At 43.2% G+C, this 23431-nt stretch overlaps 1 protein-coding gene and 1 long non-coding RNA gene across 4 annotated transcripts in view; one reads left to right on the top strand and one right to left on the bottom strand.

Moving 5' to 3' along the window:
• Positions 1 to 19601, bottom strand: part of MYO7B (myosin VIIB) — a 50517-nt gene extending 30916 nt beyond the window's left edge. Inside the window, exons 1-15 of one of the 2 annotated variants that reach the window (XM_061379340.1) lie at positions 18555 to 19601; positions 15007 to 15049; positions 13604 to 13717; positions 12784 to 12936; positions 11349 to 11533; positions 10382 to 10503; positions 9587 to 9729; positions 9386 to 9499; positions 7606 to 7759; positions 5869 to 5945; positions 5437 to 5556; positions 5071 to 5213; positions 3587 to 3797; positions 3124 to 3259; positions 2741 to 2901 (exon numbers count right to left, since the gene is read on the bottom strand). In XM_061379340.1, the coding sequence (XP_061235324.1) occupies positions 2741 to 2901; positions 3124 to 3259; positions 3587 to 3797; positions 5071 to 5213; positions 5437 to 5556; positions 5869 to 5945; positions 7606 to 7759; positions 9386 to 9499; positions 9587 to 9729; positions 10382 to 10503; positions 11349 to 11533; positions 12784 to 12936; positions 13604 to 13717; positions 15007 to 15024 (1851 nt within the window). In that variant the 5' untranslated portion in view covers positions 15025 to 15049; positions 18555 to 19601. The remainder of the gene's footprint in view (positions 1 to 2740; positions 2902 to 3123; positions 3260 to 3586; positions 3798 to 5070; positions 5214 to 5436; positions 5557 to 5868; positions 5946 to 7605; positions 7760 to 9385; positions 9500 to 9586; positions 9730 to 10381; positions 10504 to 11348; positions 11534 to 12783; positions 12937 to 13603; positions 13718 to 15006; positions 15050 to 18554) is intronic. The other variant, XM_061379341.1, reaches the window with a different exon arrangement.
• LOC133226158 (uncharacterized) lies at positions 5960 to 21664 on the top strand. Of its 2 annotated transcripts, none has more exons than XR_009729425.1 (3): positions 5960 to 7502; positions 7593 to 7781; positions 19654 to 21664. It is a non-coding gene; the product is annotated as an uncharacterized LOC133226158 (long non-coding RNA). The 2 variants fall into 2 exon arrangements; XR_009729426.1 differs by lacking the exon at positions 19654 to 21664 and adding an exon at positions 11268 to 11368.
• Positions 21665 to 23431: the final 1767 nt, after the last annotated feature.

Here is a 23431-nt window from a genome sequence, read left to right as displayed (position 1 = left end):
GAATTATTTACCTACATGGGAGCTAAATGGGTCATCTGCATCTTACTATTTCAGGTTTATCTGTGCACAGAAAGCCAGCTGAGCTCTTTCGCCTATTGGGCACCAAGTTCTAGCAGTGCGGGTGGCTGTGGTGGAAGAAATTCCACCCATGTGAGCTCAAATGGGCCTGTCTCTTCCAGCCGAGGTTGCATTTAGTGTAGGGCCTGGGTGCCAAGCTATTATTCACGGGCGTGTGCCTGAAAGCTTGGTGAGAAACAGCTACTCCCAAAGCAATAATAACCTCCAGCAAGGCACTTTGCTGCCAGCACGTAGCTAACTAGGAATGCTGAGGATCCAGAGCAGCTCATTCCTTAGTGATTAGTATTGCCTTGCTTGCTAATACTACAGTAAGCAGTAAAAAGGAAAACTTTTACTGGAGGGTAAGGTAAGAGCTACTCTATTTATGGCTGCATATTAAATGCTTTGTCTCCCTGCTCCCAGGTTGACTATTGCTCCCAGTTGCAATAGTGTAACCTCAGAAGGATTACATTGGACTGCAGTTAGCTTCTGACTCCCCCAGCTCCTCTGAAAGCAGAGCTCCACCTATATCTTTTTTCACACTGATCGTCACAGTAAGCCCAAGCTTCTACCTCCTAATCCGTTTTAAGGGCACAATAAATTATGGCGAGAACAGTGCAGATTCCAAGTAACAAAAGCACTTCACTGGCCTTCTACACACAAGCATGGAGCTAATCATTACAGCACAATACAGCTGGTTTGTTTGGTTGGTTGGGGGTCTTTACTGGATTGCTCTTTGTTTCGTTTGGGTTGGGGTTTTTTTTACAAGTAAATAATGAAAAGTCCAGTGCGATCCCTCACTTCCATCTGTGGCACTTTACGGTACCTCATTCTGCTGGCTCTCGCATTTAGGGTGCTTTTTAAGGCTCAAGCGCGCACCTCCTGCCTTAACTACAGGGCAATGCTGCCCTCCGGCGACTAAACACTCATGCCTTTGGTGAACAGCTCTTCGGAAAGTCTCACAGCAGCTCTTGATGCATCTTAGCGCTAGCAATCTTCTGTTTGAAGTAGCTATGGTAACACATACACATGTTTAAGCTGTATAAGAGTTAAAAGCAATTTGCACTTGCAGATCTTAGAGGCCTTTCTGCTGTCCTTGTAAATCAGTGGGATGGCTGCAAAGCCTGAAGCCCATGCACACATGGTCTCGCATCTGTAATGTTAAAGCTGAATTTATTGTTGAGATGGTGGTGACTTTTCTCCCGTGGCCTGTCAGGACAGCGACTCTGAGACCTCAGCACAGCAAAGTTTTTTCTGGCACTTCATTCACTGTTCTTTTCTATAGCCTATTTCTTAGGTTTCTCAATGGTAGCCCAGAAATTAATAGGGGTATTTCAGCTAACTCCTCTGCATGTTGAAATGGGCAGTAGCCCACATTTAGCATCTCCTTTCCTGATATGCTACTGTACTTTCTAAATGGAAGGAAATGTTTTGTTGTTTTGTTTGTTTTTTTCCTAAAACTGCAACCTTATTTATAGAGACAAAAACCATTAGAACATTAGAGCAATGCAGATAGACCTGATATTTAATCTGAAGGTATTCACGCATGCAAGAGATGCTAAGCCTCTGTTGCTGCTTGTACCACTTCTGATATTCTGCTCCCCCAGGATGTTTACCTGTCCGTGACCAGATGTTCTGGACAGTAGAAAGCCACACTGGGAAAAAGACCGAGGAAGAAAGGACAGGATCAGAAAACAATGCCAGGAGATAGACAGATAACAGGTAAGATTGCAAGCTATCTGTTCTGTACCCTGACAGGAAAACACAAAGATGTAAACACTATAAACAAAAGTATCTTCACACAGTGATAACACTGCATACTTGAATGGTCAGAAATTAAGGAATGTGAAAGTTGCATCAGGACAGAGAACTTGAACTCTGCCCCATGCCGTTTCCAGCCCACTGTGCTTTACAACCTCATTTTCACTATGCATGGGACAGGCTCCTTACACAACAAGGCACAGATGATTCTGTGATAATTACCCATCTTGAACTTTGTCACAAAGTCTCCGGGCCAGGGGGGAGAGCTAAAGTTGGAGCAGTAAGCAGGGCAGTGAGCCTGTTTACAGGTGTCATTGGGAGGAGCCAGTATTTGTGACAGCACAGCTTTTGCTCCTTTGTGCTAGCTGTCAACCCTTTGCAAGAAGGAAAAGGCCAGGGCCAACCTGCCAGTTCCCCAGTGTTGTCCCACCCTTGGTGTTATGATCCCAGCAGACTGGCCAAATCTGCAGTATGGCACCAGTTTAGCTGCTGGCTTCTGGACAGGTACCGGCTTTGCAGAGGGGTCTCTGGTTGGTGCCTTGTTCTATTCCAATGAACCTTGGAACTACAGTTTCCTCCTATTAATTTACACCCCTCCTGGAGATGTGGATGCAGTATGGATGCCCAGGCAGACACAGTAAACCCATTCAGTTGATGACAACATGCGGGGAGGTAGCACAGCTCATGCTTTTGTGTCCACACAGATGTCCAGGGATGCAATCCTGGGAGATGGGACTAACATTACCCTTGTTTACAGCATGATCAGACCCTGACTTTTCCAGCAAACTCCTTTGCAGGAATGAGTTGAATGAAAGGGATGGGGATTTGCAGATACAGTGCAAAAGAAAGAGGAGGCCAAGAACATTCAGATCCTTATAAATGAGGAGAAATTATTTCTGCAACCCAGTGCCAGTAAGCCAACCTTGTAGGCCTGGTCAGCTCCAAGATGCCGGATGGTCCCACGTCCAAGACTAGATGGGGTCTTTTCCACGTGGAAAATCTCTCTCAGGAATTTGTTTTTGGAGGAATGAACCACCTGCATTACATTAGCACTCAGTGTATCCCGATTCTTCTCCAGGAAGTCTACAGGATGGAAACAAAATCAGCTTGTCTCCTCTGCACCCTGCTGGCTCTAGTGCCACTCTCTCTAGCTAAAATCCACTTCATTTACAGTAACTTGCAGATTAGTTTAGTATAATCCTCCTGACCTCATGATCTGACTTCAGATCAAAACTACCCTGGAGTGGACTACATCCAGTTCATGCCCTTTTCTTCACCCTCTGTATCCAGCAGAGATAGGCTCACCTTTTGATTCATAAAATACAACCCCAGCAAAGTGGTTGATGCCAAACTTGGTGTCATGAACACTCTTAGGTGGGATGTAGACTTTACTTTTGCCATGGAGGGAATTGATTTTTACGAGCATGGTGGCATCTGTGCCCTAGAAACAAATACAGGCAAAAAAGGACGATTAAGCAGATTCCCTCTCAACACTGGTCTATGCTCAGCAAACAGATAGCAGTAGGGACCCTCTCTTCCCTGGAACAGCTATAAGAGTTTCAACAGTGAGGTATGAGGAAGAGCACATTCCAGCAGAGAGCGAAGCATTTATATAGTGAGCTAATTTAAAAGAAACATCTGTGGGGAGAAGACATTGCCTCTCGTAATGTATCCAAAAGCCATTTTTGCACTTTTCTGTGTGCAAAGTGAAGTGTTACCTGTGAGCTGTGCCCAAAGCCAGGCATTACAAGTGAAACCAGAAATTTACCTTTGGGAACTTGCTCTCTTCATCAATGAGGGAGATTATATTCATAGGCTTCAGTGCGATGACTTCCAAAGCCTGGCGGTTATCAGTGAAGTCAATGTTACTCCAGGTAATGTTCTCTGCATGGTATTCCTCTTGTTCCAGCTTGAAGACATGGTGCACGAAGAACTGCTGAAGGTGCTCATTGGCGATGTTAATGCAGAGCTGCTCAAAGCTTTTGGGGGACAAGATGGGAACCCACAGTCACCCTTAGCCAGTGCTGCACTGATTTATGGTATTTATTTATTATCTCTATTAAATGCATATCCAGATATACTACTGCTATATTCCACAGTATTATGATCACCATCAAGGCATGTTGCCAATCTTAGCAATACAAGGAATGCATCTTCTGCTGTGATAAAGATAATCAGAAATAAGACAAATGATGATTGAGTATTGCTGAATAAGCAAGGGAAGATCTTGTATGCATTTCAAGAAACTCTAGAGATAAAAAGGAACATGTAAGTGTGAAAACAGTTTAACTGAGTGTGTGGTATGTTTTCACTTGCACTGGTGCTACCACTTCTTTTGTTAATTACTACTTTATGTTGCCCCTGAGTTTCATTACCTGATAATTGCTGTGGCACACTGTATGCTTGTGCAGTGCTCACCATAGTGAGGCCACATGTGGATTGCAGCCATTGGGAACAGCATAATATAATAGGAGAGAAGACAAAAGATAGAAGATGAGCTGAACAGCTCCTTGGCCATGTTCCACAAGTCAGTGAGGAATATTATCTTGCTGAAAGCAAGCAAGATGCATCAGTTGAAACTGATTGAGAAAGAATGCAGAATATGTGCTGATGGTTTGTGGAGTACTGATGATGTGGTAACACGACTGAGAGAACTGCTGCCACCATAGAGAAGAATAAACAGAACTGATGCTTTGGGGCTGAAACCACCAGCAGGACAGGTAGCAATGGGACAATGGGTATACTGACCCAGTGTTTTGCTGACATGTCCTTAGAAGTAGACAAATGAAGCAGATCCCAAAAAGGAACAGGAGAACATTAAGCAAGATGGAAACGTGAGCTGAAATGGGAAACACAACACGGCCTCCTTTGTACTATATGCTAAATGCGTCCCAAGAGACACTGTAAAAATGCTATGGAACAAGAAAGCATAGAGGCATAGGGACATACTACATCCTCATATACTGGCTGCCTGCTCATAGCTTTTTCCTGTGAAAAAAATCCTGAGGTTTTGGAACAGACGTGCAATGACTACACCAAAATGGTTGTGGGAGGAGGTGGAAATATGACCAAGACTGAAGAAAAATGGAGCCAGTGCATGATCATCATTGTGAAAATTCAGTGATGGAAATTTCATTGCTTTTCTGAGAATCAGGATGATAATCCAAGAGCATGTGTCTGGCTTTTTCATTCTTTCCATTCACATCAGCTGCTTCTCAGCTTTCCGGTGGAAATGAAGCCAGAGCCTCTTACCTGTTGTTACTGAAGTTTTCAAACCCAAAAATGTCCAGCAGTCCAATGGAGTGACAACTGTCTTTAGCCTTCTGCAAAGTTGGGTTGAAAATGGCTGAGTTGATCTTGTTCACTATCCACAGGAAAATACGTCCATATATACCCTGAGAGAAAAATTAAGGAGGAATTAGAGCCCATCATTTCAGTCTTTGGACATAACTTACTGCTTGATATTGTGCTGCTACAATGCTGTCAAACTATGCTGGAAACCTATGAAGGACCAGAGCCTTCTGGGTGAGTGTTTGCCACATAAGACTCCTCAAGGAGTAAGACACATCTCTGATAGCATCCCTGGGCTTTAAACAGGGAAGATTTAAGCACCAGTACCTTCACAAAGGCATCCCTCCCATCTGCAGCTTGAACAACGTTTAGAGGCCTGGACACACTTTCTCCTCGAACAATGATGGAGAGGTTTGTGAGGCTGTTCTGGAGTTCACTGGAGTCCACCTGGAAGAACAGTCATGGCAACCTGGTCATTCCAGGTGGATAAAGGAGATCCAGTAAAGTATGTCTCGGGAGGAAGAAGGCCATGACAAACTGCGAGTCCAGCAGCATTCACCAGTGGCCTGCTGTGTCAGTTAAAGATCTCCTAGCTCAGAGAGACATCTGCAACAAGCATCACTGGAGTGTCAGCAGGAAGAAGGGGGCATGCCCATTGTATGTGCATCCATATATATTCCACAGAGTTTTGCTGTGTTACTATGCTCATGGAACAAGGGTGAAGGATAGAACCAGTAGAAGAAGATGAGAGTCTATTACCTCAAGCAGTTTGGTTGCAATTGAAAAGTGTGGTGAGTCCATCACATCAGAGCAGTCCAAGTTGTCGTACACGGCCGCTACAAAGAGGAAACAGTCAATCTCAGGGTGAATAATTTCTGCTATGGTGAGGGGCTGTGCTGTCATTGCAGCTGAATTGCTGCAATCCTATAGCTTTGGGAATGTGGCAAGGCAGTAAGTTCTCTTTTGAAACTCCCAGGTTTGATGCTTTTACTAAGGAAGGTCCCGACTGCACGCAGGTATCCTGCAATGTATAGGGCCCTCACAATTCCAGAACATCAGGCAGGCCAAAAATGCAGCAGAACTGAGATGTTACTAATTTTAAATAGCAGGTTTTGGGGATCTGGGGAAGTGGCATCTGACTTCTGAAAATATTTTTTTTCCATGGATCTGGCTTGTGGGAAATATAGACAATGAAGAGGGATAAGGGAAATCCTTTATTTTAGCAACCAGCATTACTCCAGAGAATCCTGCTGGCATCTCTGTATTGGGCCCTCTGTGTCACAGGGTAAGAAGACATCCTTTTCTCTAATATGACAGCTTCTGGCATCCTGCTGGTGGGTGTCTCACATTGTGCCTGTGTCATACTAGAAATGCACTTATGTAGAGTGTTCACCAAACTTAGCCAGAGTGACTGCTATCAGCTCCATGGTAAACATCTCTCAGCTGCTCCTGTGTCCTCTGGCTTGTGTAGCACAACAATCAGCAAATGTAACATGGCACTATATTATCTGTTGTTTCAGTTTGTGTGATAAGAGCCTATTTATAACCATGGAAACCTGATAGCATGACAAAATAAGATGATGTCTTTCAAAACACTAGGCAGTGGAGTCACAAATCAGAACTTCCTTGTGCTTATCTGCCTGCCCTTACAACCCTGTTCACCTGTTCACACAGGGAAAAGCAGCACATGTGTCCTGGGTTCAGTTCTAACAGTTATCTTTCTCCTTCCTAGTAGCTGGTGCAGTGCTGTGTTTGGGCTTTAGCCTGAGAACAGTACTGGTAACACACCAATGGTTTTAGTTGTTGCTATGCAATGCTTACTTTGATCAAGTACTTCAGTCTCATGCTTTGCCAGTGAGGAGGGGCACAAGAAGCTGGGAGGAAGCAAAGACAGGACACCTGACCCAAGCTAGCCAAAGGGATATTCCATACTACAGCACATCATGCCTGGTATAGAAACTGGGGGAGTCACCTTGAAGGCCCAGTTCACTGCTCAGGTTGGGCTGGGTATCAGTTGGTGGGTGGTGAGCAATTGTATTGTGCATCACTTGTGTTTATTGTTGGGCTTTTCCCCTTCCCTTTTTAGTTTTATATTCTTTCCTCTTGTTACTTCCTTTTTCATTATTATTAGTAATAGTTGTAGTAGTTTTATATTGTACTTTAATTATTGGACTGCTCTTATCTCAGCCCATGGGATTTACATGCTTTCAATTCTCCTCTCCATCCTGGCCAGAGCAGGGGTGAGTGGGTGAGCAGATGTGTGGTTGTGAATTACTGGCTGGGTTTAAACCACGATAACATGTAACCTAATCTGTACCTAATATGTACAGATGAAAGAAGGCAGCACCATTAGGCCTTTACCATAGAGTCCAATGAAGGACCAAGCACAGACAGTGGTGAGTTCCATGGCCGGGGGCGGGGTTGGAACTAGATGATCCTTCCCAACCCCAATTATTCTATGATTCTATTCTATTCTGTTCTAGTCTATGAGTTTACCTTCAAACTCTACATTTCCTAGGTGCAGGATTGCAGCCAACAGCTTGCTGATGTCCCAGTGCTCAGAATCTGAGAATGTGAGGATCTTCATAGCCGAGCGGATGTGAGCATAATCCTTTGCATCATTGCGGCCATCACAGAATGTGCAGTTGCCCTGCAAGACACCACACCTGCAGGTAAGGAAAATCTTCCTGGCATCCATACAAAGAAGAAACGACCTGCAGGCAGACAAACCCTTGTACACAATGTAGTTTCCCTGTAAGCCACTTTCCACAGGATGTAAGATAAAAACCTATGTAGATATTCTGTATGTTTTTCCCATGTCTGTTTCTTCCCTCAGCTCTACTCTCAAGAAGAACCCATTAGCAGAGGCCTAAATAATGCTTTTCTCCAGGGCTAGAGTGAATACTAAGGAAACCAGAAGGAAAAGGTGAGGGGAAGGCTGCTCTGGAGTAAAGGACAGGAAACTTTAATAAGGTTACGTACACTTACAAGGCCATGTTTCTTCTGTTTCCCTCTCTGACTTGTCAGTGGACAAGTAAGAGCCCTAATTCCAAATCAAAGCAAATAGGACTGGATCAGTACTAGAAGGCCAATCTCAAAATAAGGATGTTAGGTTCTAGTGGAAGACAGATGGAAGCATCTGAAGCATCATCAACAGAACCTTCAACAAAGCTTGCAAAGTGGGTCCCAGGATGCTGCTCCTGACAGAGACTATTTTCAGCCCTGAGGGAGATGGGGGAAATGCCTTTTTTTTATCCCTGCTATTTCTGACAATGTATTGTGATGATAACAAAAGTGAAGTATTCTTAGACATTTCAGTTTACAGCATGCAAACATGCCACCTTGTGCCAGCAGCTGACCTGAACAAAAGCACAGATACATTCTCCTTTAATTTAATCCTCCTGTCTCTGTATAATACTGATCAGGAAACTTCAGATCTTTTAATGGAATAGCTAATGTGTGAATTGCAGTCATCAGCTCTTGCTGCAAGATCGCTGCTATTTTGAAAATGCATTTGTATAAAATCTCCAGCAACTTCAATGGTTTTGCTTTTGAAACTACAGAAACAGCTTTATAGTCCTGTTTTAATTTATTTCCTTTCAAACTAGATGCCTACCATGCATTAACTTCAGCAGAGGCAGGACTTAGCCCCCATTTTTTTCATGGCTGTAGAACGGGTCAAACCAAACCAGCTGATGTATGTAATATGAGGTACCTGCACAGGCTAAAGAATGGGATTTGCACCATGGCTTTCATGCTTTAAATCAATTAGCTGTTTTAAAAACTCTCACCTATGAACATCCCACTGCTGCCACTATGGCAACATAAGCCCAGACAGGGACATTAGCATCAGCTAATGAATGCAAGCTTCCTGCATTATGTGTATAAGCTTTACCAGATATAAGGACTAAGATTCTTGGCACTGATTCTGCTTACTCATTTGCCCCTAAGGTATACATACCTATTAGTATTCTTCCTGGCATAAGATCCCTTGCATTCATCTTGCCTGTGAAAGTGGAGAATATTTCACACCTGCTTTAAGATGTCCTTTATGCTTCCTAAGTCTGACTTTGATAGTAGCCTTTGAACTGCCACAAGCTGCCTCCCACTGGTGGACATTAAATTAGAATTTAATGAAAAAAGAGGCTCACACTTTCAGTGTTACTGCTTCTGGTACTTAGAGAAAAGGACTGCTCATGTTTGGTAACTACCCATCTGCAGCTCTGGGAGAAGAAAATGACTGAGAGATAATGAGAAAGAAAGCAGAGACTATTACCATAGTGAGATAAGTGTACTCTGAAGCAGTGCCCAGATTTAGCATCTTTTTCTGCTCTGTATTCATCCCCATTAGCATGCAGTAGAAGATGTGGTAATTTCTCTCCTCTGGAGCCTAAGAGAAAGAAATAGGCCAATGGTCAGCCTTGTCAGTGTAAGCTTGGAATGAGCAGGCAGAATGTACAGCTGCCCTAACCCCTACCTGCCGACAAACCCTGGACTTCTCCAGAAGGAACTGTTCTATCCGGGCTCCTTCTATCACACCATTTTGATTGAAGTGAATATCGATGTATTTCCCAAAGCGGCTTGAATTGTCATTTCGAATTGTCTTGGCATTTCCAAAAGCTGATGGGCAGGGGACAGAGATAGTATCTGGATTACTGCAGTTAATGCACATCAAGTCTATTTTTTATGCCCTACTTTTTTTCTGCTAGCATTTTACACATTTGTGTTTGAAATGACAGTGCTGACAAGCACTGCAGAGTATTTGGTTTCAGGCTGCCTCCTAAAGAGAGAAGCAGGCACACTGTGCATCCAGGTAACAGTGTTCTAAAAGACATATTCAAATGCTCCAAATGCAGCCAGCCGATCTGGCCAGCCAGGAGAGCAGGGCAGGTCCGAAGACCTCCAGAAGGACGTCCTGGGAACTTATTTGATCCTTCTACAGAGAGAGACATGTGTCAGGGGCTTCTCCTATAGGTACATCTATGCTTGGCCAGTCACTTTGCCACTGCTACCTAGTGTAAATGCTAAACCAGGGGTCTTTGGGCTCTGCTTTCCCAGGGACTCTTGTGCTCCCAGCAGTTCCAGGTTACCTCGTGGGAGCTGCTGTGGGCTTCATGAGGACATGACAGAAAAGTATAGAGAACTTCTACCATGCATCACCAGTGTTTCAGGATTTTAGCGTCTGTTTAAAGATCTGTTTCTGACTTTTTTATCCTGATACAAAATCCTGAGATAAAGGCGGTAAATCAGGCATGTTTGCTAAAGAACCCACCTTCCAGAATGGGGTTGGCCTCTAGGACTTGCTGCTCTATCCAGGAATGCTGGCCACTGATCGCTGCCAAAAACTGCAGTATTAGCTTTGTGCTTTCAGTCTTCCCAGCTCCAGATTCTCCACTGCAGTAAGAACCAAAATCATTGAAGGTTTCCTTTGTTCTTTTTTTTTGGCTAGGGTGGCAAAATGGCAGACCAAATTGAAAGTAAAATAAAGCTCACTTAGATTTACCCTGTTAAGGGCAGATCAGTGTCTTTCATGTAAGGCTGGAGAATTTAGCCTTCCATTATCTTATCTGCTAAAATTTAAGTTGTTTTTTAGACTTGGGCCGAGGACTAAATTTTCCCATTAATTCAAACCAAGCAAATCCACAGAGGACATTCTCTACCAGTGCAAATTAAATGACCACTTGCTTTTTGCCTTTAAGGCATTACCAGATTTTCAGTGCTGGTTTTAGCATATCAACTGAGTTGCCTCAGCTATAATCAGATATTATTACAATGAGATTATCTGTTTCTTCACACTGATGATTAACAGAAAGTGAATAGGTGTTTTGTCTTCACAGAATGAAGAAAGTTTCTTTCCATCTTCAGGTTAGTAGAGGTTGTTTTCTCCAGGAAATCTCTGTTTTCAGAAACTAAGGTAACACAAGCATCATGTCCCCAAGGTTAAAGATAGCCTTAAATCAAACAGGCTCGTATTTTATATTTCCATACATAGTGACCATGTGCAGAATGTACATCAACATTCAAAGATTCTGGGGGAAAACAATGGATTTCAGAAATCCCTTGCTTACGTTCTACCTTCTGCAGCCCTAACTGAAAATGAAGGGGAGAAAATATTTCCTTCCTGTTGTCTCTAACCTTATCTGTGCCCTTCCCTTTAGAAGGTCTCCTATGTCCACAAAGATGCCCCCTGAACATGTCAGACCTGGTTTCTGCTACTCATCCTCTCTAAATCCAGTCACCTGATGACACAGCACTGATCTCTCTTATTCCTCTTCATATTGAAGTAACAGTTGTCTGCAATGGCAAAGACATGAGGTGGTAGCTCTCCAATCCTCTTGTTACAGTACAATCTGATCTGATCGACTGTGTAGAGCGGCAGAAGCTGGTATGGATTCACTGCTACCAAGATGGATCCTGTGTAAGTCTGGAAAACAGTTATGAGTGTTACCTTTGGCAGCAAACCTGCAAATAAGAATACAGCCAAAGCCACTTGCAGTATAAGACTAAACAGAGGCAGAAGGGAAGTCTAGGAGATCCATAGCAGCACTTAGGTGAACCTGAGAACCTGGCTCCTCACTATAAGCTGCCTTTAAATATCCCAGAATATGGAGTTTTTTTCAGAAGAAAGAATCCTAGCTATAATCTCCTTGCCAAATCACAGCTTAGTTCAATGTCTCAAGCTAAAGCATGATAAAGTTCAGTTTGACCTGGGATTTTTGTGTGTTATCATAAGCTGTTTTGTAGTGTTTTGTTAAGCTGCTTTTGTGTTCTAGTGCAGAGGTAGCTGAACTTTGGTAATGGGCAAAGTTATGGTTTGCATTATTCATACAGTCATTTAGTTACGTTTATGAGCAACAGCACCATTGAATGAGGAAGGCTGTTGAAGGCTGTGGAAATGCAACGCAATAGTATTGTTCAAGAACTTCTACATAAGACAGCTGCAGACTGAGTCTAATGTAACAGGACTTTACACACATCTTGTTAGTTACAACTGCAGCATCCATAAAATCAGTCCTTATTTGCACTAAACATCACCACATCTGCATTGTAAGAGGCAGCTCCTCTCCTACAGCCTATAAAACATCGGAATCAAAGCATGGAAAAATCTGAATATTATTATCATATTAGAAACTGGGAACTAAGGAACAAAGAAACTAAAAATGCCAAATTGCTCAGTCACAGATAAAACCCATAATGGACAAGAAGTGAAACCAGGGATGCTGAATTTCCAGATTTATTCTTTATCTGTTTTATTACATCAGAATCAAGTAAACATTGACTTGGACTGGAGGATGTTCAAACCATGTTACTGTGTACTACTGAGACTGATCCTGAGTCACAGCTGAAGTTAATAGCAGCAGTAAGGCATAACATGGGCTGGATTTAGCTAACTATCAGTCACTGGTGAAAATGATCGCTCTAGGATAAAGTAAGCAGCACCACTACCTACACATATCTGTGATTTCAGAGACTGCTATTAGCTCTCTTCTTCACAGCCAAAGTTCTTGAATGAAATAAGACAAAAACTATGTTGGGTCTCCTTGGCACCCTCTATCTGTAAAGGAAGCAGAGAGCCCCATGTATGAAAGGGTTACATGCTGCTTGGGTCACTTTGCTTAATGTGTAGCAGAGGCTGTTCCTGAAAGTACTCTGCCTGGTGGCCTTGGCACTCACATAGATTTTGTGTTCCTGGTGGCGGATGAGGAGGTTGTGCACTATGCCTGCTTCATGGAGGTCCCCAAGGCGGATCATGTCTTCCACCCCCTGGACAGAGGAGGGATGCATGAGGCGCACCATGTGCATGTTCCGAGCCGTGATCCAGTGTTCCTAAACAATGCAAGGCACACTTGTTGCTCAGAAGCAAACAAAGGAGAACCATAAAGCTTCAGTATAATCCATGGCCAAACAAGCATAATCTAAAATCAGTTGCTGCTCTCCAGGACCAGACAGCTGGTACCTTCACTGGATGAAGCCATTTAAGTGGGTTCTGGACACCACCACATTTAGCATTGCTCAGGGTGCAGCTCTACCAGGTCATTAGAGCCACAACATTGTATGAGGTAGGCAGATGAAAACCCAACTGACTTTAGTGGGATCACGATTTCACCTAAAGCTCCTAAGAGTTGTTCTTTCACCTAAGAGTAGGTGTTCTTTCACCTAAATGGAGCCTGTCCTTTTTTTTTTCACTGCATAGGTAAAACCTCTAGCTCAGAAAGCTCTAAATCATCACAGTACTGGGACCTGGGGATACTAGGGTATCACCTTATTCTTGCCTTATTTTTATATCCTTTCTTTCAGTATATGCTACCAGACTTTCCCAAAGTCAGATCATTTGGCTAGATGGAAATATGGCCATTTTTCTGTACTTTATACGTACAAAGTACTTTGTACATTTAAAGTTTTAGTACACTTATACTAAATTCATACTAAATGTACTGAAAGAATTTCATGTTTTAGATGTTCATCTTTTACAGAAATTTACAGAGTAGCTCACCTTGCCTTCATCATCCTCCAGCAAAATCCGTCCTGAGTCAGAGTCCTTCACAACTGCCCCAATAGGGACACTGAATTCACTGTTTGGTTGAGTGTCCAGCCACACATGATCACCCTGGTGAGAAGAAAAGCAATCATCAATACAGGGATCTACTTTATGCCATATAGCTCACAGGCTCTTGGTCTTGATTTTTTAGTGCTTTGATTCCTTTAGCAGTGTTTAACTGAGTAAGTTCTTGCTGCTCCTAGGCAGTACAGTCTAACAGTTATAGCACCAGGACCTTTGAGTTCTACTCCCAACTCCATAGCTGACCTGGAACATGACTTTGGAGAAGTCATCAAACCAAACCCAGCTGTCTCACAGGAGGAAATGAGGCAACACATTTTACAAGGACAGCAGGTACTCAGCTCCAGTACCTCCCAGAGATTGGCAGGAGGCACAGTGAATGCTGCTGAAGTGTCTTGGCAGCCTCATATTAGCTATGGTGTTCTTTCAGGAGGGATGCTTGGAAACAAAGACATTACCAGGAAAAACAAACATGTACAGACTGGTTACCTGGAAATGAAGAGGGCTCTGTTGCAAGAGTTTTTAGATACAGCTGAAATCCCTTACAAATGTGGGTGCTTCCATGATCTTTCTTTGGAAAAAAACCAACACATTCTTTATTCAGCCCAGCTCCTCTCTTCACATTTGTAGAGGCAACATCCTGCCTCTGCAGAGCAAGCTACCAGTAACTGCGCTGCTGTCCCTGAGGAAGGTGTGGGCTACTGCTGCCCTTTCCTAGGAATAAGCAGTATCTTTGCGTTGCTGCACTACTGTCCCTGTCATATGCCTCAACTCCAAGCCCCCAGGAATACCTTCTCTTGCTCCAGGCACTAATACAGCTTCAAACAGAAAACTTTACTGTAATGGCTGGAATGACAACTGAACAAAGCTGATCTTCAATAGGTATGAAGTGGCTTTCTAGCTGAGTGTCTTCTTGTATACAACTTCAGTTACATACTGTAGCATTTACTGTCAAAGGTTCAAGGGTTTTACTGAGATAATATTTCTTTTTCCTCTCAAAATACTTCATGGGTTTACATTTAAAACCAAACAACTGTAGTGTAAAGCATCTATAAACACTGCACAAGAAGAAGAAATGTTATGCCGTAAAGAATAGTACAGACTAACAGCTCTCAGTTGCACTGAATAAAACTCCAAGGTGTGTGCACTTTCAGTGCCACACCTTGTGACAGAGGTCACCAGCCAAGCAAGCCAAGGCACCTCTTCAACTCTAGTCTTGATTGATATTATTTGATACATCTTTGATACTGGGTTATTTTACATTTGAGTTGAATTGTGATTTTCTCCTCTGTGGGCCTCACGCTAATTAGTAAATCACAGCAAAGAATAGGACTTACCTTTCTGAAAACCACCATTATGTTTCAGCTCACTGTATGTAACCTGCAGTGCCAAGAAGAACATAACATTATGCCAGAAAAGGGCTCAGGTTTGGATTAGAACACACAGTTGGGGTTTCCTTGAGATGTCTGAGATGTCTCCTTGTAAATAATAATAGCAAAATGCCTTAAAAAAATTATGTTTATAGGTTTTGTTAAAGCAGAAGAGATCATCATAAGCTCCACCCAGTGCAGAAACAATGAAATCATCTCCACAAAGCAAAGAACCTGCAGCACTAGTGTGGTGGCCTGCTCTTGAGTTCTGCCATGTAACTCTGGAGATGCTTTCAACCATAAAGAGATCACTGCACACATTTTCATACTGGGTAGTTCCCAATAATAATCACCAGTAATTTCAATGATATCCTTACAACTTCTTCTATCATGTGCCAAGCTTTAAAATCTTACGTTTGAAATGTTTGATAGCTGTTTACAATTCTATGTAATATGGATGGCATACATTTTGAGAGATACCCAGATTTCATTACTTTTCAGATTGAATAATATAAATAATTTGATGATTTCATTTTATGGTGGAGTTATACAAGTTTCTGAGGTTTAGAACTTTGCAAGTTCTAAAGTGGGCCCAAGGTCTTCATTCTCACAGTCCCTGCGTCTGCCTTCCAAGACATGGGTGGTGCGGTCAGAGCCTTTGCCAGTGAAGACCAAGGCAAAGAAGTCATTCATAACCTCAGCCTTCTCCAAATCCTGTGTAGCTAGTTCACCCGAGAGCTTCCTGAGGGGGCCTACATTCTCCCTAATCTGTTTTTTATTTGCTATGTACCTGTAGAATCCCTTCCTGTTATCCTTAATATCCCTAGCCAAGTTTAATTCTAACTGGGCCTTAGCTTTCCTAACCTCGTCCCTAGCTTCCCGGACAACATCCCTGTACTCTTCCCAGGCTGCCTTATATTGCTTCCACTTTCTGTAAGACTCTTTTTTCATTTGAATTTTCCTCAGCAGCTCCTTATCAATCCAAGGAGGTCTCCTGGCCCTCCTGCTTCACTTCCTTCTGGTTGGGATGCAACACTCCTGAGCTTGTAGCAGGTGATCCCTGAAGACCAACCAAGAGTCTTGAGCCGCCCTGCCCTCTAGGGCTATATCCCATGGAACCTTACTAAGCAGGTTCCTGAAGAGGACCACGTCTGCTCTCTTGAAGTCCGGGGCAGTGAGCTTGTGCACGCTCTTCTCACTGTCCTAAGGATCTCAAATTCGACCATCTTGTGGTTGCTGCATCCAAGGCTGCCCTGGAGCGCCATGTTTCCAACGAGCCCTTCCCTGTTGGTGAGCACGAGGTCAAGCATGGCACCTCTCCTTGTCAGCTCCTCTATTACTTGCAGAAGGAAGTTGTCTTCCACACAATCGAGGAACCTCCTGGATTGCTTGTGCCGGGCTGTACTGTCATTCCAAGAGATGTCAGGGTGGTTGAAGTCACCCATGAGAACGAGGGCCTGTGAGCGTGAGGCTTTTCCTATCTGCCTATAGAGTGCTTCATCCGCAGATTCCTCTTGATCAAGCAGTCTATAACAGATCCCCACAATAATGTCTCCCATCGCTGTTTTCCCTTTAACCCTGACCCAGAAGCTCTCTGTCTCACCTGTCCCCAGACAGAGTTCCATACTCTCCAGCCTATCCCTAACATAAAGGGCAACTCCCCCTCCGCGCCTGCCAGGCCTGCCTTTTCTAAAGAGTCTGTAACCTTCCATTCCAACACACCAGTCATAGGAGCCATCCCACCATGTTTCTGTGATGCCTATTATATCATACCCCCGTAGATGAGCACACATCTCTAATTCTTCTTGTTTGTTCCCCATGCTACGGGCATTTGTATAGAGGCATCTGAGCCGAGCTCCAAATGAAGCCAGCTCATTGGCTGGAGCAGCTGAAATATCTCTGCATTGGTCCGAGCATTTATTATAGGTGCTGGCAACTGACTGGGAGTGTTGGGATGGAATGATGCCCCCCTCCCCCAACACATCAGAAGTGTTTCAAGTTGCCACTTTCTTTTCTGGAAACCCATGCTCTTGAAAAATGAAGACTACCATTAAAAATGAAGATGCAGTTCAGGGTTAGTATTGGGTTTTCCCTCTTGTTTTTAAAAACTTTCAATGTTAAAAGAAAACATCACAGTGAGAGAATTAGGGCTTGTTTTATCACTTGCTTTCCTATAGATGCCCACATTTTTACCTATGTTATTTACAAAGGTATGAAATGCTTCCATAAACCATGGTTTTATTTAAAATTGACTGGCACATAACCAAACTTTTCTTCAGACTGAATAGAAGGAGCAAATATACTCCTGTATGCAAGATCCTGCCACTTCTTGTGGGTTATCCCAGTGTCTTAACCAGAAGGAGCGCTATTACGGTAGCAAAATTGAAAGTAGGAAGTGCTCAACAAGGTACATGATCTTTGTGCCCTTTTTGTGGCTATAAAGGGCTATACAGTAGCATGGATTGAACCGGGTTTCTAAACAAGCCCAGAATGACTTACCAATTTAAAGTTATCATGAGAGAATGCTGAAAATGACAAATGATCAAAATGGTAAAATGCATTGTGATCCCAAAGTGAAAAATACATAGACGCTTCTGGAGATGACAGACTACTGGTGTAGAAGTCCAGTGCTAACACACACTCTAAAGCAGGAATTTCAAATGTAATTTTCACATAGGTGACCCAATTGCAAGAAAAGAAATGTTACCATTAATAACCAAAGCTGGCACTTGGAGAAACTGCAAGGGCTGTGACTCCAGCACAACAGCTGCTGACTACATTAAGAATTGATTTTTGTTGTGAGACTAAGTCAACATCCAGAGCTCATCTGTAACTAAGACAATTCTCAAGCACATTACCAACGTTTACCAATGCAACATAGATGCGTTCCTTCTGCCTGCTTGGGTTTTTTTCTCTTGTTTTCTCTTTTTAACACTGTGTCAAGAAGGAATTTTTGTCTTTGAAGCAGTTATCCTTACAGTGACAGCCTCATGTTCTTATTCAGGACTCAGGAACCGGATCTGCATATTAACTTCAACAATGCAATGCCCTGTTACCGTGAGTGATGTAGGGTGGTACAGAAGCATGGTACTTAGCAAAAATAGGCCAAACATAGCAGTGGTGAGCCACAGTAACTCACAGTTGATAGATACTTTTCCACCTGTGCCAGAAACCAAAATACAGGAACAGAGCAGAAATGTCACCCAGAACAAAGATGGAGTGGTACATGCAGACACGAAGCACAGCCGTACTGCGTGGCATCAAAGGCATAGCTAGCTCCAGATCCAGTCTCTGACAGTAACCAAGAATGGACATGTATGGAGGAGATCCCACACAATCCTGGGATACACAGTTTCAACATTTAAAATGCTTATTCTCTGTTCGGCCGTAAGTGGCCACCCCCCCACCTGCTTGAATGGCAGCGTTTGGACAACGCCTGGCTCTCTCTGCTGCTTTTCTTTCCAAAGCAATGCAGCCCTGTAAACTAAATTGCACCCCACAGGATAGGAAATTACCTCTCCAGAAGAAATCTTCACTGTCTGCTTTCTGCAGCTTAGTTCCCTCTTTTTCATAAGCACCAGAGTAAGAAGGAAAAAGAAGGTGAAAGCGGTACCACTGCCATTAAGGGATCCCTCGCCAACTACCAGTTCTCTGCCACACAAAGGAGGAAATGACTGAACCACGGTTATTTATTACAGGACTTTGCTCCCAGTTCAGCATATGTCATTTCCAAGTCAGGCATTCCAGTAAGTAGCAAGGCCTATTCTTGCCTGAGTGAACCTTAAACTTCAGTCTCTCCACTGTGCCTGAATTCTTTCAGGCTTCTGGAAAGCACTTCCAGAAGAAAACCCTTTAGCATCTGGTTTACACTGCTCCAACACCACTGACTTCCCTGAGGTTCTCTCGGAGCCACCCTGTTAGATAAGAGGAAAATCAGGCCCTCATCTCTCATCTCTCCCCTTGGTTCTACACAGCTCTTTCTGCAAGAAAATGCCCATCAGTCTATGTACAGGGTAGTCTGTGTTTCACAATACGTAGTGCTCAAACAAAATGAACTCATGACACTTAAATTGACACATACAAGCACATATAAACTTCCTGGATTTGTTGTCATTAATGTATCTCCCAACAAACACTCAGTTCCTCTGTTCCAGCATCTAGGTGCATGTTAGCACCCTATCTGCCCACTTCTCTTTCCAACTTAGGATGGGATGACAAAAAGCTTCCCTCTTTCAGGTTGCTCCACATGTACTCTCAGTAATCCTGTGTCCTCACATATCCCACTAAATTCCAGCACTGGATGTGATGTATGGGAAAGAAACAGAAGTGTAGTCTATCTGTAGAGGCAGATACAGGGTTTCTCTGGCCAGAGCAAGTACCCAGGAGTCAGGCACTCCTAGCAGTGAGCCCAAACTACAGTGAGTGGATTTTTTCCATCTATTTTAAGTCACAGTATAACTTTCCTCCAGGGCACTGCACACAAGAGGTGCTTTGCCTCACTGTGCACTGCTCTGTGCGCTACCCTTTAGTCAACATGCAAATGAAAATGTGCCACACTTGTGAACACGTTGCTACTCTGCTTCGTACCTTAACTCTTGTTTTCTCGTTTACTAGGTTCAATGTAGCTGCTGTAGCTGTATGATGGGAAAGGCAACAAAAAGCCTCCATGCAGGAGACAGATTCTTGGGCCTCCTGCTGCAGTTCCATATCTGAATCAGAGATAAGTCATGGCAACTAATAGCTGGGGGTAATGTGTGTTTATCCACATTACATAGATGTGTTTTAATAGTAGCCTCCTTACCTGAGGGTTTTGTTCAGTTTTACAGCACAAATGAAGATACAGATGCAGAAATAGAGCATAGGCCTTTCAGGGCTTGGAGACTTTCAGAGGGAGGCAAAAAATCACAAGTCAGAGAAGAGAGCTTTCTGAATGTTTCTATCTGTGCAAATCATTCTTACTCAAGGATTTTGCCTCAAAGTAATTCTTTAGCAAACTTGTTTCTGATACAAGAGGTTTTAGAAGTCTATATGTTGTGTGGGATTAACAAAATTCAAGTACTGATTTTGTTAGATGAAGGTCAAATGTTGGCAAATAAATCAAAGTGCATACTTTTATGTTATCAAGGCAGATATCTAAACCCAGAGCTTTTTGTGTAATGAGACTGCAGGGAAAAAAGGGCTATGCATGTTTCTTCAGCAGGTGAAACAGACTTGCTGAAGTTCCAAATGGAGCGTGTTTTGGGGCAGAAAATCTCATTGTGAAAATACAGACATTTTAAAACTTATGACCAAGGTGTGGTGGGGGTTCTATTTCAGAGAGAAGTACAGTATTCCTGTCCTAGTACATATATGAATTATATGAAATGGAAACATGGAACTCAAAGTAGTCTGAAAGAAAAGCACAACTTATTGTATGGCTGAAGTAACGTATTTGAAGGGAGACAGATTCCCACAGTTAAGTCTAGACATACTCAAGAGCCAGAAAACATAAGCTGAAGGAGTAGAGACTTGATATTCCAAGCAGGAGCAGCATAGATGCTTTGTAAAGCACATGTACCTAATGAGACATGAGCAGGTGGCTTGCTAAAGGCTTCTTTAGAAAGTACCTGTCAAGGAACAGGGGTAGCTCAAGTTTGGGAAGTCACTGAGCTGTGTGAACAGGGAACAACAAGAGCTTGAAGGAGGCAGCAAAGCAGTTTACCACTGAAGACAAGGTTTGGTGAGGGACTGTGCAGGGCACAGACACACTTATAGCTGTAATTAGGGGTAATTTGTCCTGTGGTCTGTGCTGATGAATAATGCACTGAGAAAGGCAGCTAATGAAAATTTGCTAATCCCTGGTGACTTTAATCCTGCTGTTGTTCAGAGCAATGGGTCTGTCCGGATAGACATGTGTTAACAAAACTGTCTCTTCCTGACAGCTTCCTAATTAAGAGATTGATGTCAGGATCAAAGGGTTTAATTTGCACATGGCACTACCTCTCACATTTCTTCTCCAGCTAAATAAAAGTGGCCTTGTCAGTTCTGCATCACCAAGTCCCAGATGCCAAGCATGGTTTTATGTTAAACTAGGTGTTTTTTTTGTCTGAGGTTTCTGAAGGAAGGTGTCTGATTGGAGAGAACAATTTGCAATTTACACTGCTCGTTCAGAAGCCCTCCTGTCTCCACTAAACTCCTTCCCCCCTTCTAAGCAGATTTGTAGCTTTAAGTCACTGATGTCTCTTCACTCTGAAAGGCACACTGCAGGGAACAAATCAAACTAAATAAGAGGTACATACCAGTAAAAGATTTCCAAGCACATCCCTTGGTTGTCTGGTGCATTCTGTCCTTCAGGAAAAGGCTTATTTCATCCCAGCCAGTTCACGATGATTTTGTACAGAGAGGCAGACTGATGGGGCTCTGGGATTGTGTGTCAGTACACACCTTCACACACGCCAAGAGGGCACTGCTTACCCTGCTTGGTAGAAGGCAGGTCATTCTCCCCTACTGCGCAATCCCATTATGGTCTGAGTGTCAATCCATCCTTCCTCTTGGGATGCAGCCAAGAGGGTATTACAAGAGTATATTACAGGCCAGTATGTGCCAAGTTCTGGCTCATGAGGGACAAAGACATGTGCACACAAGCATGCACACTAGTGTGCACACACAGGTTACCTGCAGAATAACTGTCAGATCAATGTCCAATTATTTAGCACTGCTGAGGTGAGGTTGCTTAAGACTGAGGTGCACCTCACCCTCTGGTGCATGTGAGATGTCACAGGACTAGGCTCAGGGTTAGGAAGTCTATTTTTAGAAAGATGGGAATTCATAACTTAGGAACCTCTTTGTGCCTCCTTCCTCTCCCAGCAGATTCAGCAATTCTCTGTTCTCTCCTCAATGCAACCTCGGTGCAGCTGGAATTGTGGACAGTATCTTGCCACCCATGCACAACATGACAATTCCTTGTATATGACTGATTTCCAAGGAAGGTTACCATCATACTTTGATCCCGCTCAGAACTTTATTATGTGATAGGTTTCTGTGTTTTCTGGGGACCTTGGTACAACTTCCAGATACCTTGGTACACACTTTTCAATATATTTTTTGTTGTTCCTAGCTATGCTTCCCCTTGTCCATTATTTTCTCTTACCCCCACTTGTTATTTCCTACCTCAGTGCTTTTTCTGCAGAGAACTTTATTTGTTGTGCTGTAACGGGTGACACTAAAGTTGTCATACTGCCTTCTATTTAGTCAGCTGTACAAAGCCATTACATTTCTTTATGAAGTCAGGTAAGTGAAAGAATGGGAGCCTCCCATCACATACTGACACATGTGCCTGCTCCTCCCAGAAAAGATCTAAGTGAAACCATGCAGTGTGAAGAGCTAAAAGCAATAAAAGTCATACAGAAGTAGGAAGAAAGGGCATGATACCATTAAGAGTGCCATCCTGAGGATCACTAAGCGACCTTTGGGGCTACCTGGAAAAGTCCTATAGAGCTGTAAACAGAGACATTATATGTTTTATGTATGCTGCTTTCAGGATGTGTGTGTGTGTTCTGCATTTTTGCTAACATAGGATTATATCCAAGAATTGGATCCACTGCCAATTCCTCCAAGTGGAACGCTGTAGAAGATGTTGAGTAATGACTCAGTTCAGAGAGTTCAGCTGTATTTAACATGGTACACTGAACTCTCTGCATTATAACTGTGCTTGCTCCTGGAGTGTGTTAATAATGGCTTACCCTCTCTGCCATCCATTCTAAAGTGCCTCTAGCACAGAAGAAAGAATGACTCACTTTGCCTAGGGTTCTCAACTTATCAAATGTTGATGTCCCTGAACAGAAGAGGAGCACGTAGGGTTCTAAAAAATCACTGCTGTTTACAAATGCCCCAAATGACACTGCATCAACAGTTTTCTACTTGTCAAGTGTTAACCTCTACCTCTGAGAAAATGAAGATGTTTTATCTGGCATCGAACAAGAAGAGTCAGGAAACCAGCAGCGTATGCATTTATTAGGCTTTCCATTTCAAAACAACGCATCAATGACAGAAGTAATCTGTAGTAATCCTTTACTGACATAACGTAGGCGTGCCAAATGATTCAATAATGAAACTGCTCAGCGGATAGAGGTTACTAAAACAGAACACAATAATTCCTGAGGAAGATACAGGCTCTTCTACCCGTGTTTTCTCTGGAAGTCAGCAATTACCCAGGAATTCAGCCCTAACTTTCAGCTGATTCTGAAGGTTAAATGTGGAGGAACCACCCACACATGAACAAGGTTGAACCACAGCTTCAGCTAGGGCAGTCTAAATGCAGTGAGACAACCAGCCCTCAGTTTCCATGGCTAGCCATGGGGTCCCCCTTTGGCCAGCAGCAACATAAATCTGTTGACCCCATTGTGGTGTCCAG

The sequence above is a fragment of the Neopsephotus bourkii genome, unplaced genomic scaffold (assembly GCF_033783945.1).
Source record: "Neopsephotus bourkii isolate Nb327-2 ecotype Australia unplaced genomic scaffold, CSIRO-AGI_Nbou_v1 NB_1768, whole genome shotgun sequence".
In the NCBI taxonomy this organism is placed as follows: domain Eukaryota; kingdom Metazoa; phylum Chordata; class Aves; order Psittaciformes; family Psittacidae; genus Neopsephotus; species Neopsephotus bourkii.
This window is presented reverse-complemented; position numbering and strand designations above follow the sequence as displayed.